Source organism: Aedes albopictus, chromosome 2 (genome assembly GCF_035046485.1).
Source record: "Aedes albopictus strain Foshan chromosome 2, AalbF5, whole genome shotgun sequence".
Classification (NCBI taxonomy): domain Eukaryota; kingdom Metazoa; phylum Arthropoda; class Insecta; order Diptera; family Culicidae; genus Aedes; species Aedes albopictus.
The window spans coordinates 116,098,278-116,118,091 of NC_085137.1; the positions used below are offsets into that span (position 1 = coordinate 116,098,278).

At 40.0% G+C, this 19,814-nt stretch overlaps 1 protein-coding gene across 3 annotated transcripts in view; it reads left to right on the forward strand.

Annotated features, from left to right (window-relative positions):
• Positions 1 to 19,814, forward strand: part of LOC109420563 (uncharacterized) — a 295,739-nt gene that overhangs the window by 149,245 nt on the left and 126,680 nt on the right. For 2 of the 3 annotated variants that reach the window (XM_062850277.1, XM_062850276.1), the window contains exons 3-4: positions 1,230 to 1,379; positions 10,060 to 10,353. In XM_062850277.1, coding sequence (XP_062706261.1) covers positions 1,230 to 1,379; positions 10,060 to 10,353 — 444 coding nt within the window. The remainder of the gene's footprint in view (positions 1 to 1,229; positions 1,380 to 10,059; positions 10,354 to 19,814) is intronic. The other variant, XM_062850278.1, reaches the window with a different exon arrangement.

The following is a 19,814-nucleotide window of genomic DNA, read 5'->3' on the forward strand; positions in this document are numbered from 1 at the left end:
ACTTTTGATAAAATATGTTGATGTTATGTGTTGCAAATAACTTCAAATACTCCTTAAAACTTATTATAAGATTTAATGCTCTTGTAAATTGAGTTGTTTTATGCGCGAATTCAAAATTAACTTGAAGACAACATAAAAACCGCAAACGAACGAAGATTGTTTTCTCTTGATAAAAACAACTATAAATGTTCCATGAATTGGTCAAGCTGTGATAAAGCTTCCATAAAAATAATCAAATCTAAAAGGAATTGAAATTGTTACTTGGGGTATTTCATCTTAGGCAAAGATGTTCAGGACATCAGTATCTATCGTACGAGGTATCTAGTTATATCTAGATTTACTCGTTAGGTGAAGATTGTCAGTCTCAGAAATTTTTAAATTCTGTATATCGAGAATCAGCTTACATTGATTAATTTCGTCTTCAGTAAAGTTGATCAGGCCATCAAGACCAAGAGCCATCCGATCATAGTTGATCCTAGGTTTATTCGCTAGGTGGTAGAACGTAAATCTTAGAAATTTTTAAATTTCTGTTTCTCAAGATATAAAAAACAACAATAGAAGAATTCCATCTTCGGTAATGTTGATCGTAATTCCAGAAAATATGAAAAAATGCTTAGTTTAAGTAGTTGCTAGATAGATCAATAGCAGTTCGATGAAAAATTAGTTAAATTTAGATTTATCTGCCAGGTGACGCTAGTGAATCTTTAAACATCTAAACTTCTGACTGACGAGAATCGGACTAAATAGAATAGTGAAAGCATGAAGTGCTGACTAAAGTTAAAAATAATGAATGAAGCCACAAGTCCTTAATTACATCGAGATATTGTAGATGTCATTTTATTGTATTATTGCGACACATTGTTGTTCACCACAAAAATAATTTCTTCACAAACCCATGCTGTAATATGTACTATAATCGAGATGCCGAAAATAAATAAAGACAGACGCAAGGAAAACTGACCACGACAATATCACCTTCTCCGTCCACCCATCGTCACCTTCCGTTACCATCCGAAGCGACAGCGGAGCTACCAAAGTTTACCTACCACGAAAATCCATTAAATATTTACGCAACCACTTTTGCCTCACCTAGTCAGCAGCTCCATAAGCGAACCGGCCAACGACCACCTACCACCTCCTTCGCACCACCAACGCACTTTTCTTCGGTGCCAGTGTACCTAATTTTTTCTCTAACTCCTGCTTTCTCCCCCGTTCCCAAATATTTACAGATAATACCGAATCCATTAAGGCCTCTCTACCAGTACAGCCTGGACCGGAAGAACACACGGCAGCACACGTACACGTGCGAACAGAACGCCCAGATCTTGCTCCGGCTGGAGAAGGACCGTGCAAGAAAGTACGGCTCGTCTGGAAAATTGGTAAGTTAATATTGTGGCGTGGCTAGAGCTAGTGTGACTGGTTGCATAATTTGCATAGCCGACCTTACGTAAATACCTACCAGGGGGTGCAGAACCGGGAGCTGTATGCGTGTGGTGGTTGGTGGGGATGTGGATTGGGAATTGATGAAATTGCCCCACGGGATGCAAATTCTACATTTTATCGGTCTGGAAAATTGTTGTTTGGTTGGGGTGCGTGTCTGTGTGTGAGCGAACTGGCTAGCCAGCAGCCAGCGCAGTAAATTGAGCTAACCATTCGGGGCCTTCCGTTCCATTTGGTCAGATATCCCGGGGCTATCAATTCTATAAATCAACAGTTGTGTTGAGTCAATCCAAAGGATTACAGCGATTAAATTGGCTGCTTTCGTGTTTGCGAGTTAAACATTGGGATTGTATAGGAATTAGGAGAAATTTCCCATATTTGGAACAGAATATAGATGATGTGTGAAACAAGTATTACTCACATACATACATTATTGTAACCAGTTGTGTTTCTTGAGAATGCGTCTGTATGAGAATTCCTCAGACAATTTCTCATGAAATCTTCATTATTCCTTTTAGATATTCCTGCTTCAATTTCGTTGTAATTTTCTTCAAAAACTTATTTAGGAAAATTAACCCGTCATTATGGGATTTCTTTTGTTATGTTTTGGAAATTCTTTCCGCAGCTTCTTTAGGAGTGCATTCAAAAAAGTTCTGTGGAAAATTCTTTGGAAGTTTCTCTGGAAATTGACTCGGTAATAACTTTCAAAGTTACGCAATTCTTTTGTAAACTTTTTCTATCAGTAATCTGGGAACTTCTTTAGTTATTGAATTCTTCTGTGATTTCTTTGTAAATGATTTTTTGTATAAATAAACTATTCTTTTGGGAATTCATTCTGATATTCCTTCAACATATCATTAGAAAACTCTTTCGGAAAAGTGTTTTTAATTCCAGTGGGATTTTTTTTTTCGTTCTGCAAATTTGTTCAGCAGCTTCTTTGGAATTTATTGAACAATACGCTTTGTAGTTGATTTGATTATTATCTTTAAAAAATCTTCATTAACACAAATTATTTAGAAATTGCTTCGGTAATTGCTTTACGTTTTTCAAGGCTCAAGGCTTTTCACAGGATTCTCAAGGAAAACTTTGAGAAATTTCTAAAATATTCCCAGAAGAAAATTCTGAAGGAATTCCAAAGGAATTTCTGTAGAAGTTCCTGAAGAAATTTCTGAAGGGTTTCCTGGAGGAATTCCAGCAGGAATTTCTGGAAGAATATCTGGAAATATTTCAGGAAAAATTTCATGGGAAAATCCTGGAGGAGTTCCAGGAGAAATTCCTGGAGAAATTCCAGGAGTAATTCCAGGGGAAATTCGTGGACAAATTCCAGAAGGAATTCCTGGAGAAATTCCAGGAGGAATGCCAGGAGGAATGCTAGGAGGTATTCCAGGATGAATTTCAGGAGGTATTCTCGAGGCATTCCGGAAGGACTACTGGAGAAGTTCCAGGAACAATTACTGGAGAAAAAGCAGATTGAATTCCAGGAGAAATTGCAGGAGGAATTTCAGGCTAGTAGAATTCCTAGAGAAATTGCACGAGGTATTCCGGGAGAAGTTTGTGAAGGAGTTCCTGGAGGAATTCTAGGAGGAATTCCTGGATGAGTTTTAGCTGGAATTTCTGAAGGATTTCCTGGAGAAATTCCAGGAAGAATTTGTGAAGGAATTCCATGAAGAGGGATTCCTGGAGGAAATCTAGGAGGAATACTGGGAGAAATTCTTGAAGGAATTCCTGGAGAAATTCCTCGAGGAACTCCTGAAGAAATTCCTGGAGGAATTCCTGGAGAAATTCCTGGAGGAATTCCTGGAGAAATTCCTAGAAGAATTCCTGGAGAAATTCCTGGAGGAATTCCTGGAGAAATTCCTGGAGGAATTCCTGGAGAAATTCCTGGAGGAATTCCTGGAGAAACTCCTGGAGGAATTCCTGGAGAAATTCCTGGAGAAATTCCTGGAGGAATTCCTGGAGAGATTCCTGGAGGAATTCTTGGAGAAATTCCTGGAGGAATTCCTGGAGGAATCCTTGTAAGAATTCCTGGAGGAATTCTTGAATGAATTAATCGAGGAATTCCTGGAGGAATTTCTGGAGGAATTCATGGAGGAATTCCTGGAGGAATTCCAGGAGAAATTCCAGGAGGAATTCTTGGAGGAACTCCTGGATGAATTCTTGGAAAAGTTCTTGGAGGAATTCCTGGAGGAATTCCAGGTTGCATTCCAGCAGAAATTCTAGGAGGAATTCCAGCAGGAAACAAATAGTGAAATTCCCGGAGGAATTCCAAGAGGAATTCCAGGAGGAATTCCAAGAGGAATTCCAAGAGGAATTCCAAGAGGAATTCCAGGAGGAATTCCAAAAGGAACTCCAGGAGGAATTCCAAGAGGAATTCCAGGACGAATTCAAGGAGGAATTCCAGGACGAATTCCAAGAGGAATTTCAGGAGGAATTGCAGGAGGAATTCCAAGAGGAATTCCAGGAGAAATTCCAAGAATTCCAGGAGGAATTCCAAGAGGAATTCCAGGATGAATCCCAAGAGGAATTCCAGGAGGAATTCCAAGAGGAATTCCAGGAGGAATTCCAAGAGGAATTCCAGGAGGAATTCCAAGAGGAATTCCAGGAGGAATTCCAAGAGGAATTCCTGGAGGAATTCCAAGAGGAATTCCAGGAGGAATTCCAAGAGGAATTCCAGGAGGAATTCCAAGAGGAATTCCAGGAGGAATTCCAAGAGGAATTCCAGGAGGAATTCCAAGAGGAATTCCAGGAGGAATTCCAAGAGGAATTCCAGGAGGAATTCCAAGAGGAATTCCAGGAGGAATTCCAAGAGGAATTCCAGGAGGAATTCCAAGAGGAATTCCAGGAGGAATTCCAAGAGGAATTCCAGGAGGAATTCCAAGAGGAATTCCAGGAGGAATTCCAAGAGGAATTCCAGGAGGAATTCCAAGAGGAATTCCAGGAGGAATTCCAAGAGGAATTCCAGGAGGAATTCCAAGAGGAATTCCAGGAGGAATTCCAAGAGGAATTCCAGGAGGAATTCCAAGAGGAATTCCAGGAGGAATTCCAAGAGGAAGTCTAGGAGGAATTCCAAGAGGAATTCCAGGAGGAATTCCAAGAGGAATTCCAGGAGGAATTCCAGGAGGAATTCCAAGAGGAATTCCAGGAGGAATTCCAAGAGGAATTCCAGGAGGAATTCCAAGAGGAATTCCAGGAGGAATTCCAAGAGGAATTCCAGGAGGAATTCCAAGAGGAATTCCAGGAGGAATTCCAAGAGGAATTCCAGGAGGAATTCCAAGAGGAATTCCAGGAGGAATTCCAAGAGGAATTCCAGGAGGAATTCCAAGAGGAATTCCAGGAGGAATTCCAAGAGGAATTCCAGGAGGAATTCCAAGAGTAATTCCAGGAGGAATTTCAAGAGGAATTCCAGGAGGAATTCCAAGAGGAATTCCAAGAGGAAATCCATGAGGAATTCCAGGAAGAATTCCAAGAGGAATTCCAGGAGGAATTCCAAGAGGAATTCCAGGAGGAATTCCAAGAGGAAGTCTAGGAGGATTTCCAAGAGGAATTCCAGGAAGAATTCCAAGAGGAATTCCAGGAGGAATTCCAAGAGGAATTCCAGGAGGAATTCCAAGAGGAATTCCAGGAGGAATTCCAAGAGGAATTTCAGGAGGAATTCCTAGAGGAATTCCAGGAGGAATTCCAAGAGGAATTCCAGGAAGAATTCCAAGAAGAATTCCAGGAGGAATTCCTGCACGAATTCCAGGAGGAATTCCAAGAGGAATTCCAGAAGGAATTCCAAGAGGAATTCCAAGAGGAATTCCAAGAGGAATTCCAGGAAGAATTCCAAGAGGAATTCCAGGAGGAATTCCAAGAGGAATTCCAGGAGGAATTCCAAGAGGAATTCCAGGAGGAATTCCAAGAGGAATTCCAGGAGGAATTCCAAGAGGAATTCCAGGAGGAATTCCAAGAGGAATTCCAGGAGGAATTCCAAGAGGAATTCCAGGAGGAATTCCAGGAGTAATTCCAGGAGGAATTCCAGGAGGAATTCCAGGAGGAATTCCAAGAGGAATTCCAGGAGGAATTCCAAGAGGAATTCCAGGAGGAATTCCAAGAGGAATTCCAGGAGGAATTCCAAGAGGAATTCCAAGAGGAATTCCAAGAGGAATTCCAGGAGGAATTCCAAGAGGAATTCCAGGAGGAATTCCAAGATGAATTCCAGATGGAATCCCAAGATGAATTCCAGGAGGAATCCCAAGATGAATTCCAGGAGGAATTCCTGCACGAATTCCAGGAGGAATTCCAGCACGAATACCAGGAGGAATTCCAGCACGAATACCAGAAGGAATTCCAGCACAAATTCAAAGAGGAATTCCAGCACGAATTCCAGGAGGAATTCCAGCACGAATTCTGGAGGAATTTTAGGAGGAGTTCCTGAAAAAATTCCTGGAGAAATTCTTGGAGGAATTCCTGGAGGAGTTCCTGAAGGAATTTCTGAAGGAATTCCTGGAGGAATTTCTGGAGGAATTCTTGGAGGAATTCCAGGAGGAATTCCTGGAAGAATTCCTGGAAGAATTCCTGGAGGAATTCCTGGAGGAATTTCCGGAGGAATTCCTGGAGGAATTCCTGGAGGAATTTCTGGAGGAATTCCTGGAGGAATTTCTGGAGGAATTCCTGGAGGAATTCTTGGAGGAATTCCTGGAGAAATTCCTGGAGGAATTCCTGGAGGAACTCCTGGAGGAACTCCTGGAGGAACTCCTGGAGGAACTCTTTGAGGAATTCCTGGAGGAATTCCTGCAAAAAACACTTAAATTTCAGGAGGAATTCCTGAAGAAATTGCAACTGGAATTTGCGGAGGAATTCCTGGAGGAATTTTCGAAGGAATTGCAGGATGAATTCTAGAAGAAATTTCTAAAAGAATTCCGAGACGAATTTCTGGAGGAATTCCGTGAGGAATTCCTGGAGGAATTCCTGGAGGAATTCCAGGAGAAATTCCAGGAGGAATTCTTGGAGGAACTCCTGGATGAATTCTTGGAAAAGTTCTTGGAGGAATTCCTGGAGGAATTCCAGGTTGCATTCCAGCAGAAATTCTAGGAGGAATTCCAGCAGGAAACAAATAGTGAAATTCCCGGAGGAATTCCAAGAGGAATTCCAGGATGAATCCCAAGAGGAATTCCAGGAGGAATTCCAAGAGGAATTCCAGGAGGAATTCCAAGAGGAATTCCAGGAGGAATTCCAAGAGGAATTCCAGGACGAATTCAAAGAGGAATTCCAGGACGAATTCCAAGAGGAATTTCAGGAGGAATTGCAGGAGGAATTCCAAGAGGAATTCCAAGAGGAATTCCAGGAGAAATTCCAAGAATTCCAGGAGGAATTCCAAGAGGAATTCCAGGATGAATCCCAAGAGGAATTCCAGGAGGAATTCCAAGAGGAATTCCAGGAGGAATTCCAAGAGGAATTCCAGGAGGAATTCCAAGAGGAATTCCAGGAGGAATTCCAAGAGGAATTCCAGGAGGAATTCCAAGAGGAATTCCAGGAGGAATTCCAAGAGGAATTCCAGGAGGAATTCCAAGAGGAATTCCAGGAGGAATTCCAAGAGGAATTCCAGGAGGAATTCCAAGAGGAATTCCAGGAGGAATTCCAAGAGGAATTCCAGGAGGAATTCCAAGAGGAATTCCAGGAGGAATTCCAAGAGGAATTCCAGGAGGAATTCCAAGAGGAATTCCAGGAGGAATTCCAAGAGGAATTCCAGGAGGAATTCCAAGAGGAAGTCTAGGAGGAATTCCAAGAGGAATTCCAGGAGGAATTCCAAGAGGAATTCCAGGAGGAATTCCAGGAGGAATTCCAAGAGGAATTCCAGGAGGAATTCCAAGAGGAATTCCAGGAGGAATTCCAAGAGGAATTCCAAGAGGAATTCCAGGAGGAATTCCAGGAGGAATTCCAAGAGGAATTCCAGGAGGAATTCCAAGAGGAATTCCAGGAGGAATTCCAAGAGGAATTCCAGGAGGAATTCCAAGAGGAATTCCAGGAGGAATTCCAAGAGGAATTCCAGGAGGAATTCCAAGAGGAATTCCAGGAGGAATTCCAAGAGGAATTCCAGGAGGAATTCCAAGAGGAATTCCAGGAGGAATTCCAAGAGTAATTCCAGGAGGAATTTCAAGAGGAATTCCAGGAGGAATTCCAAGAGGAATTCCAAGAGGAAATCCATGAGGAATTCCAGGAGGAATTCCAAGAGGAATTCCAGGAGGAATTCCAAGAGGAATTCCAGGAGGAATTCCAAGAGGAAGTCTAGGAGGAATTCCAAGAGGAATTCCAGGAGGAATTCCAAGAGGAATTTCAGGAGGAATTCCAAGAGGAATTCCAGGAGGAATTCCAAGAGGAATTTCAGGAGGAATTCCTAGAGGAGTTCCAGGAGGAATTCCAAGAGGAATTCCAGGAAGAATTCCAAGAAGAATTCCAGGAGGAATTCCTGCACGAATTCCAGGAGGAATTCCAAGAGGAATTCCAGAAGGAATTCCAAGAGGAATTCCAGAAGGAATTCCAAGAGGAATTCCAGGAAGAATTCCAAGAGGAATTCCAGGAGGAATTCCAAGAGGAATTCCAGGAGGAATTCCAAGAGGAATTCCAGGAGGAATTCCAAGAGGAATTCCAGGAGGAATTCCAGGAGTAATTCCAGGAGGAATTCCAGGAGTAATTCCAGGAGGAATTCCAGGAGGAATTCCAGGAGGAATTCCAAGAGGAATTCCAGGAGGAATTCCAAGAGGAATTCCAGGAGGAATTCCAAGAGGAATTCCAAGAGGAATTCCAAGAGGAATTCCAGGAGGAATTCCAAGAGGAATTCCAGGAGGAATTCCAAGAGGAATTCCAGGAGGAATTCCAAGATGAATTCCAGGAGGAATCCCAAGATGAATTCCAGGAGGAATCCCAAGATGAATTCCAGGAGGAATTCCTGCACGAATTCCAGGAGGAATTCCAGCACGAATACCAGGAGGAATTCCAGCACGAATACCAGAAGGAATTCCAGCACAAATTCAAAGAGGAATTCCAGCACGAATTCCAGGAGGAATTCCAGCACGAATTCTGGAGGAATTTTAGGAGGAGTTCCTGAAAAAATTCCTGGAGAAATTCTTGGAGGAATTCCTGGAGGAGTTCCTGAAGGAATTTCTGGAGGAATTCCTGGAGGAATTTCTGGAGGAATTCTTGGAGGAATTCCAGGAGGAATTCCTGGAAGAATTCCTGGAAGAATTCCTGGAGGAATTCCTGGAGGAATTTCCGGAGGAATTCCTGGAGGAATTCCTGGAGGAATTTCTGGAGGAATTCCTGGAGGAATTTCTGGAGGAATTCCTGGAGGAATTCTTGGAGGAATTCCTGGAGAAATTCCTGGAGGAATTCCTGGAGGAACTCCTGGAGGAACTCCTGGAGGAACTCCTGGAGGAACTCTTTGAGGAATTCCTGGAGGAATTCCTGCAAAAAACACTTAAATTTCAGGAGGAATTCCTGAAGAAATTGCAACTGGAATTTGCGGAGGAATTCCTGGAGGAATTTTCGAAGGAATTGCAGGATGAATTCTAGAAGAAATTTCTAAAAGAATTTTCGGAGGAGTTCCAGGAGGGATTCCAGGAGGAAATTCGGGAGTAGTTCTAGGAGGAATTCCTGGAGAAGTTCCATGAGGAATTTGAAGTGCAATTTCCGAAAGAAGAATTTTTGGAGGAATCGCTGGATGAATTCCTGTAGGAATACTAGGAAGAGTTTCTGGACGAATTCCAAGAAGTTTTCGAGGAGGAATTCCAGGAGGAATTTTCGGATGTTGTAAATAGTTAAATTATGAGTTATGCCACACTTGTATTCGCCCCTTAGAAAAGTGGGAGGATCATTCAAGGATCGCTCTAAGATTATTTTTTGGGTGCTCTAGTTTCTGAAATAAAGCTAGGATTTTTTTTATTGAACCAATCAAATTTCGTTCCGGTAACAGTATTATCGTCATTTGCAAAACGTAGTTCAAAATGGTGTAAACTTATAGTATTACCACCAACTGACACAATTAACAAATGGAATCGAACGGTAGCAGTAAGTATGGTTGCAATTTGGCTTGATAGTTTGATACCTTTGTAACATACACTTTTCCCTAGTGTTTTCATTCCAAGAGTAGATAGACATAGATAGTTTGCAAATGCTAGACCCATAACTCAACCCTGTACATAGTTTCCACCCCAATACCCATTACCAACTAAACGGCATTTAGCGCCTGAAGGCGTCCGAGCCTTCAACGACTTCCTCGAAAACCAGCAGTGGCACGTTTGAACAGAGCCAACTCAAACAGAAACGACTCACTTGCCAAACTTGGTTTGAGAATCAAGCTCACCTGGACAAAGCATCCGACAATCGTACAGAAGCTCATTTCCTAATGACAGTCATCTCCGGTTACTAACCAAACACATCGTCAAGAGGCACTAGGCTAGGCTACATAGCACATACCTACCTAGAGACAAGACGACCCACCTGCCCCTATCCACCCACACCCACCCACACACGCATTCCACCGTACATTCTGCCTCGTCAATTACAGTAATTGATTTTGCACTATAGCTCTGTTGCCGTTTTCTTGCTTCCTCCCCCTCACCACCATGCCGAATTTTCCCGTAGAACTTTACCGCCTCCACTAGCGACCTCACGACACTGCCATCGAGCTTCGGCATTGGAACTGGGCTGCAAAAATCGGCCACCACAGCGACCATCAACCCAACAACGGCTTCAACAACGACGGTAACACCGGTCACTGCACCGACACCGTTGTCGACAGCGATGCCGACGACGATGCCAACGACGACGACGGCGACGGAACTCAGAACCGGAAGCTGCAATAACGAGACTGCTGCTATGGGGACATTCGGTTACCGCCGTAGTAGCGTCGTCTATCCGGAAAACAGCTACATCGAGGTAAGTGGCCAATGTTTGACACAGTTTGAGCGTACATATGTGCCTAGATCGGAAGGGGACTGGGATTGCGGGTTAATTGTACGAGTGTCTCGATTGTTTGTTTGTCCTCAGTTGCCAGGGGACTTCCAACTCAATCGTACTGCCATTCCGGGCGAATGGTTGACTGCTTCCATTTGGGAGGAACTTTGTCTTCCACTTGCTAATTAGGAGAGTCACAATTCGGTTTGCTTGTTTGCGGGTATAAATATGGAGTACAAGAACATGGTAACTATATCAACTGTCTAGTACCATACTAAAGAGGACAAGCTCAAAAAATTAGCCTTGCCTTTTTCAGTTCTGCAGAAAATTGAGCATTGCGCTGCTATCCTTGGTAAAGCCCATGATCGCCACATCACATTCCATCCATCTTGCTCACAACCCTCAACACCATCTTGCACTGGCCAGATAACATCATCTTTGCAGGATAGTTATCTGGTATTTTAACAATATGTCCTGCCTACCGTATCCTTCCGGCTTTGGCAACCTTCTGGGTGCTAGGTTTGGCGTAGAAGGCAGCGAATTTGTGGTTCATCCTTAGCCGCCAAACACCATTCTTCTACACACCACCAAATGTTCTTGCACATAGTTAGCGGACCTCTAGTTTTGTATGCGTTTTGGACATCATAGATTTTGTGTGGAGATGAATCCTTCTTTGAATTTGAGGACTCACATTCTTATCAAATGTTAGTTTGGATCCGCGGTAGACGAATTCCTCCATTACCTCGAAGGTATCGCAATCTATCGTGACACTACTTACTTCCAAGTGGAATGTCAGCAAGTTTTATTTTTGTTTTTGACGCATTCGCCACCAGTCCAGTATTTGCTTCTTCGCGTAACAGGCGGGTGTACAACTCTACCACCGTTCCAAATGTTCTGGTGATAATATGGCCAGTAGTACACAGGGTCAAATATTTGACAAGGAAAGACCTCAAGAAACAACATCAGTTTGACACTAATGAAAATTCGATCGAGTCAAACAAGATGTTTTAGCATCGGTTTCTTTTTGGACAAATATTTGACCCTGTGTACTAGCAGCTTATGCGTTTCGTGAAAATCATGCACCGGTTGTTGAGCCTGGCTCGTCACATTACACCTTTCAGGGCGATAGTTAAAATATGCAGTCCCTGGTAAGATTCTAATGAACTTCATCCAAAAACCGTAGGCAGTTGTGATCTGGTCCGTTTTCGACCGGTCGTCGATGAAGCAGGCCTGATAGCTCCCTATGAACTCATTCGATTAAGAATACAGTCGACGGAACATGATCTAGGATAGCACTTTGTAGGCGGTATTTAAAATTGTGATTGCTTCGAACCTCTCAAATTCCAAATGATCTCCTTTCTTGAAAGTATGGCAAATTACCCCTTCCTTCCACTCCTCCGGAGGCTAATAGCTCACTGGAAACATTAAACGTGTTCGTGTCTTTCGGCAATCCCTTAGGGTACTTTTTCAACATTTCTAATGAATTTATGGAAATTCCTCTGGAAAATTCATCGGTACACTTTCGGAATTTCTTGAAAAATTTCTTTGATTATTTGCCCGGCTATATTTTACAAAATTCTCCGATCGCTTTTTTTGTCTGTTTTTACGAGATTTTTAACCCTGGGCTAGTTCATCTGGGTACCCACGCTTTACTTCCATTCCGAAGGAAGAACTCATATTTTGTGAGTATGTCAGGAGTGGGATTCGATCCCAGGTCCTCGGCGTGATAGTCTTGTGTTCTAACCATCACACCAGGTCCGCTCCACCTCCACCTCTGATAGCTTTTTAGGGAATTCCATTTTTTCATTTTTATTTTATATTGATGAAGAATTTGAAAAAAATATTTGAAGGTTTTTCTGGTAAATCTTTTGAAAGACTCTCCATCAAATCCATTGAGTATTTCTCCAGAAATTTCTTTGACAATGCATTTGACTATATTTAAGAAATTCTCTAGCAGTTTCTTAGGAATTCTTTTCAGGTAATGCTTTGGCTTTTGATCTGGGAACTACCTAGAAAATGCATTTTCATTTTTTTGACGATTATTTTAGAATATCTTCGGCATTTTTTTGAGAATTGGTACGGCAATTGCTTTGGCTTTTTTATGTACTTCGGATTTTTTTCTGAGAATTTTTTAACCAATGTCTTTTGAAGTTCCTTTAAGAAAAATCAGCTGTACTTTATTTTTACAATTCTTTTGGAAAATCTTTGAAAAATTTCCGATGGAATTCTTTCGATTTTTTTTTATTTTGATCCCGTTGTATCTGTAGCAATTCCCTCAGAAACTCATTTTTAAATCAAACGGTAAATTCTTTGGGAATTTCTATTGCATTCGTTTTGGTACTTTTTTGGAAATTTCTCATGACAACTACGGATGGAACTTCCGAAGAAATTGCCACAGAAGCCCAAAGCATTGCACATTGGGCAAAATTAAGCCCAAACGTGGAAAAAAAATAATGACTTTCTTAAGACACTATGTGACCATCAATGACTTATTTGAAAGCAATTTTTTCAAGAATTGGATGCTGGATGATTCATGTACGGGCAACTATTCTGAAGCGAGTTGAAGAGCCTGTTTTACCCCAGATCCCCCTAAAATGTGTGATTTGTTTTATTTTTCGGCATTTGTTAAAATTATAATTATAATCTCTGAGATACCATCGCCCCAATCCTGTTGAGTAACGTTACGTACAAAAAGTCATTAAAACGCTGAAATTTTAGGGTGTTGTGGGTAAACTAAGCTCTAAAACTATATGCTGCCGTCACCTCCCGTCTATGAGGATATGCGCAAACAACATTTATGGTATTTTTGGAGTACCGTCGTTGGAGGTGGGAATGGGTCAAAAAAGGATACTCAAAGATTGTTTTGCAATTGAAGTCGGAATAACTTTTTATTTGGTATGTATACTCTCCTATGTGGTAATGATAGTTTAGCAAGAAAGTATCACGTTATATGAATTGCCTACTAAACTACAAATGATTGAAAATTGACCCAATCTCACCCCTTAGACGGGGTGAGAATGGGTCAAAGTATGCGAAATCACCTATCTAAGAATATAAGTTAATTCGACTCCAACATTTCAAAAGGGCGTAACTGCTTTTGGAATCATCACCTTCTTTTAAAGCTGTGGATCATGTGTTATGATTTCCATGTTTTTCACAACAAGTACCAGATGGGAAAAACTCTCCTCTTTCCGACAACCACGGTGGTTTGAGTGTAAGGGAGGCAGTACGACCTACCGCTTTGAAAGAAGGTATTACTTCCAAATGCAGTTACGCCCTTTTGAAATGTAGGTGCCGAATTGTATTAATCATATCTAGTAAACTTACTTAAAACATAATGTAATCATGACGAATAAAAACCTAGGTAATTTTAAAAGATGATTAATCCACCTAAAAGGGCTAAAACAACCGAAAAAATGGTTGAAATTTGACAAAATAACGTTTGCATACTGTATCACCATTTTTTGCCATCATCATCCTCATTAAGAGTTTCAACCTCCATGCGAGGAGGGGAGATTACAATGAGGGAGGGGCACATTAAAAAAAAAAAGACGCGGACACCGTCTTCAGCCAGAGGCTGTACAGACTGAATTTTAACTTAACACTAGACAAGGGACAAACACAGAGCATGCACCAGTGGATACGGAGACGAAACTATTCTCACGAAAAGTTTCATCGCCTGGAGCGGGAATCGAACCCTCACCCCACAGCATGGTGCGATTAGAAGCTTGGTGACCCTAACCGTACGGCTACGAGGCTCCAGGCATTGAAAGATTGACTGTAAAAAAACATGATAGTTTTAGTATTTATACTGCATAAGAAATGTTTAACCAAACCCTCCGTTATAAACTCTTATGTACATGATCATTGGCCTCTATATTGCTTAAACAAATCACTCCATCTCAAGATAGAGGGTCGCTCAAATATTGTGTTAAGTCTATTTTGTGAGCTTACGATATTGCAGTTCACTAAAGATTAGCTGATGATTAGAGGAGCTGTCCAAACGCATGGGTGTATTGTTATAAATGATTTTAGGCACTAAACGTTTTAACACACTCGTTTGACACTTCTCGACATATTTTTGGAAGAAAGCGTGCTTTTATGAAGATACGGTGAACATGGCACCACTCTAACGTCAAATGGGGACTGGATAACAAGTTGAGTTTTTAGTTAAGGTTATGTGCACTCGATAACTTACTTGACCCAATCTCACCCCCATTCTTAATATTTAGACATAGGGTCGAAAATATTGAGTTTTTGAATAAAAAGAGCAATGACTCAAATATTACCAATACTTTGAAACCAAACTCACCGAAAATGTTTTTTTAGGAATAAACCATGCATATTCCATTATTTCTTTAGTTATTGTCACGTAAAAAACCATAAATAAAAATTTAAAAAATGAACTTCTACCTTGAAAACATACCATTGCCTAATTGACCCCACAACACCCTAAAGTTCCAACATTTTATTGACTTTTTATATGTAACGTTACTCAATGGGATTGAGGCGATGGCATCCCAGTGAAATAATCATTAAAATCATAAAAAATGCTGTAAAATAACAGAAATTCACAAATTTCAGGGGGAACTGGGGTAAAACGGGCTTTATAACTCGCGTCAACGTAGTTGCCCGTATATGAATCATCAACCAACAAATTGTTGAAAAAAACGTTTCGAATAAGCCAATTCTTGAAAAAAAATGCTTTCGAATAAACCATTGATGATTACATAGGGTCTTGTAGTAAAAAAAGTTATTTCTTTCCACCTTTTCAGTCAAAAATCTCCAGGCTTCGCTTTGGAAACAACCTTTAAAATATCTTTGAAAATTTTCAGCACCAATTCTTTGGGCAAATAGTTCTGACAATTCAATTAAGAATTGCTTAAGCCGTTTTTTATCCATCGTGTAATCTTCTCTGAAAAATCTTTCAACAATATCTTTGAGAATTTCATTGGGTTTTTCTGTGACTCTTCTAGAGACTTCTTCGACTTTTTTTTTAATTGATTGAGCAATGGATCACTAAAATAACTAAAACATGATGATTTTTTTTTATCTGTATTAACGAGATTTTTAGCCCTAGGCTAGTTCATCTCGGGACCCATGCTTTACTTCCCTTCCGAAGGATGAACTCACATTCTGCAAGTTTGTTGGGAGTGGGATTCGATCCCAGGTCCTTGGCGTGATAGTCAAGTGTTCTAACCATCACACCAGGTCCGCTCCACAAAACATGATGATGAACCTGGGCGTGTTAGTGAAATATTTGTAAGTAAATCAATCGGGTTAATTACTGTTCCTTTTAATTCCGCTAATATCCTTTGACAGATACGTATTTCGACCTCAACTGTAAGGTCGTTTTCATTGTCTTGTACTAGACTCGACAGCCACTATGAAATGAACACATAGCGCCACCATAGCCTTGTGTGTTTGACGTAACTCGACTGCTGTCACTGTGCCACAGCCCATATACGATGGTCCTTCAGTTTTGATGCGGTGAGTGACGAAAATGTTTGCTTCAATGAAAGATTCCTATGGAAATCCAACCGTCATTTCCTTTGAAAATATTTTCGGTAAGCTTATTTGCGATTCCTGCAATGATTCTATCAACAATCCGTTTGGCATTTCGTTCGGCTATATCTTTGGGATGGCGTGATCCAGCAATTTCTATAGGACTGCAATGCCCTTACAAACGGCAAAATATTTGAGATTTATTTAGCAGTTCTGTAGCAAATTATTGGGAATTTATCTGACAATGTGTTTGGAGTTTCCTTAGGTAATTCCTGTGATATATTCTTCGGAAATTCCTCTGAGAATTATTTAAATAATTCGTTCATGGCAAATTCTTTGGGAAATTTCTATGGGAATTCCTTCATGAATGTATCTGCAGATATCTGCAATGGTTTCTTCTGAATTTCATTAAATTATGTATTTGCGGTTTTTTTTTTATTTTTTATTACTCCATTGTCGTACGATGAAATAAATGTTTAAGAAATTTCCCAAAAAATGCCATAAAAGTATTCGATCAAAGTTAATGCTCACAAAAATTTCCAAAGAAATTTTCAAAAAAGTTGCAGAAGAAACATAAAAAAATAATAACTTTCCAAAAAAGCGAAATAAATCCCATAGAAATTACTACCTAGATAATTTCCCACAGAAACTGTTGAAATAATTCGTGAAGGAAATGCTAAGTGACTATGGGGGAAGTTTCGAAGACATTGCTAGAAAAAATCATAGCAAATATGACAATGAAATTGCCGAAAGAATTTCCATAACAAATTATTTTTTAAGAAATTTCCTAAGGAGTTGCTGAAAATCTCCAAAAGAAATTTTTAAATCAATACAGTACTTATCTGGTAGAATTTCTAAAGGTTTTTTCCAAAAGAACCACCAAAAGAATTCAAAAAATGAAGGATTGCTGAAAGAATTTAGAAAAAGTGCTTAAGAATAAACAAAACGTCATCGTGTAGTAAAAACCTAAAACCCAGTTTTCTCGCTAAATCCAAAGTCTATGTTAATAAAAAATATTACTGCATTCTATTCTTCATCAGGATAAAGCTATGTTCACTTAGAATCCGGAATCATGTCACATGTTCTAGTGGCGCTCTCAATGAACATAATCATCATTCTTTTGCAGCACTCTGATCCTCTTTAAATGGTGAAAATTTCATCGATTTTCTTGCAACGAGTGAAAAGTTATTTCAGATTGAAGACAAGAGGAAGAAAAAAATCTTGCACAAACACGTTGAAAATTTAGCGTGGTCAGGTACGACAGTTGCGAAAAATGTTAATATCGTCAAAACCATTATGTGTTATGTGCACAGATGTTGTTAACCATGGCATAAGGAAGTGTCCTCGGAAGAAAAAAGCTTGGGTTCATTGATAAATCTGCTTTGAATTTGAAGATTTGGCAAGAAGTTCGAACTCTGGGCATGTTATTTTCGCAACAAGATGATGAGAACCAATTCATACAAGGATGACAGCCTCAAGAATCGCGTGCTGTTTTTCAAAAACGCACACAAGGGATATGTAGAGGTTTTACCTATTTTGATGAGCTGCCATGACAGCCGGAGACGTTCAGTGGTATCGTCACAGATGGGTAGTGTTTATCAACGAAAAAAAAACACTCAAATTTCGCGTTTTCTCAATTCACTGAATTGCCCCTCATTTCGCAATAAAAAAAAGTTTGGCAATTTTTCTTCGGAATCCTAGTCAGACTAGTCAAGGCACTCAGGACACTGCATAGATGACCTGATTGTTGAACAAACGTGCGGAAGGGGTTGTTGCTAAAATTTACCACCGTTGTGCAGATTTGTAGAGAGATCAACACTGAAAAAGTGAGAAAATGTGTGAAAAATAAAAATAAATAATTTCAATGATATTTTCCATGAATGTACTATAAATCTTTGTTTGAGGGCTTCACCTTTGTTTTGAGGGCTTCACCTTTTATGTTTGTTATTCCATCTCTAAGATATACGTGATTTTGTCATTCCGGATTCTAAATGAACATAGCTTTAACAGTGAAACAATTTGCAGTAACGGTTTTGTCATTTAGTGCAAGAAAGTTGATGATACCCCGTAACGTGGGTAGATCACCTTAGAATGGTGCGTTGCGGTGTAAGATCTACCAAATCAAATTTTGATCTTGATATTTACCGTATTTTTAAATATTCCAAGATCAAAGGGTGATGCTCTTTTCCTTGTGTTTTGTAGTATTTGTGTTTCAATGTACTGCTAATTAACATTTTATTTCAGCAGGATTCAGGTAAATGTATCGTACGATATAAATAATATTTTGAAAATATGTAACTGTGGCGAGCGTATCACTAATATGTAGCTTATTTGACGTACGATGTTAATATTATTTTATATTTCAGATTATCAACCGAAGAATCTAGTAATCCAACCAAATGCCAACACGATGACGAGGAAACCAAGATGAATTTTGCAGACAACTGATTCGAAGCAGTCTAACAATGGTGTGCCTGAACGTTAACCAAGAGTATCCTTTGGAGTTTACCCTTCCACTAACAACACCCAAATTCCCGTGACACCTAGGCCTGAGAGATCGTAGAGTTGTCTACATTTTTCATAGGTGTCCAAAACTAACCATCCTTTCCCATTCCTCAGCAGTCGCAAGGACGTGGCCAGGACAGTGCTCGACCATTGGAGGATTGCGTCAGTCTTGTCTAAGAGTCAGAGATTAGTCCCAAATCTTTGTGCTTTGGTTCGGACGGGAAGGAGGCAACCCTCATAACAGCGGTCTAGGACTGTACCACCTACGAATTTGTGCGACTCGCTTAATGCTAATGCTAATGCTAATGCTTAGTGCAAGAAAGTTGATGATTGCTGATTAAACAGCGTAACAAAAATGGTCTGTCTCAAGAGCAAACTTATGTGTCTCTGACAGATTTTGGGCCGCTGAATCCGAATCCTGGCTTAGATTTGCTCCAGCACGTCACAATTTTGAGCTATACCTCAATTCATAGGGCAAGATATGCGATTCTGAGCGTTTTTGACTGCAAGCCATTAGGCATGCAAATATTTTTTTTTCATGCAATCAAAAGGTAAATTGATCAATTAACACAACTCACAAAAATATTAAATTTTAAAATGGGCGTCTAAAAAAACTATTTTCTTCTTCGTAAAATTGTAACTCGAAATCGGTTAGTGAGATTGAAATGATGCTCTCCCAAATGTTTCAGGACATTTGAAGGACTTGAGAATAAAAAATACAACGTCCGTAATATTCACCGCAGATTTATGTTAGATATCATATAATACTTTTCTGCAGAAAGCTGGCTTCTAGGCTCATAGGTTACCAAGTAGCCTTGGATGGTCAAATGCTTCTAGCTATATTCTCAAATTTTTATTTTTCGTATAGTTTCAAAACAAGCAAAAAGAAATATTTTTTATCTTAGATTCTACGTACAGTTAAAAATAAAAATAAAAAAAAACAAACTTACTTTTTCCCTACATCCAACCGTTCTAAAGTATCAGGGAATCCGAGAAAAAAAATAAAAAATGTTTTGAACCTCTTAAAATCTCTTTTGTTTAATTTTGTTTAATTGTTTGTTTAATTGGGCATTTCGAAAAATGCCAATGATATTCACGGTGAATATCATTTGGCATTTTTCAAAGGTAGTCCTTGACATTTACCTTAAATATTCAAAAAATAGAGGTTTTTACGTGACTTTCTTGCAGAACTGGTCTAGCCGCACAAGTTTTTCATACACCATATTCTCAGGTTCAGCTTCTAAAATGAGCTGTAGGTGGTTGAATTTTGATATGACGAAATGAATTTTTTCAGTACTGGCTATAACTCAGTCAATTTTGAACCGATTGACTTGAATTTTTGCACATGGCTAGATACTCTACGTGTATCTGATCGTGTCTCAAAAATCAAGTCAATCGGTTCAAAATTGACTGAGTTATAGCACCAAGTGCCC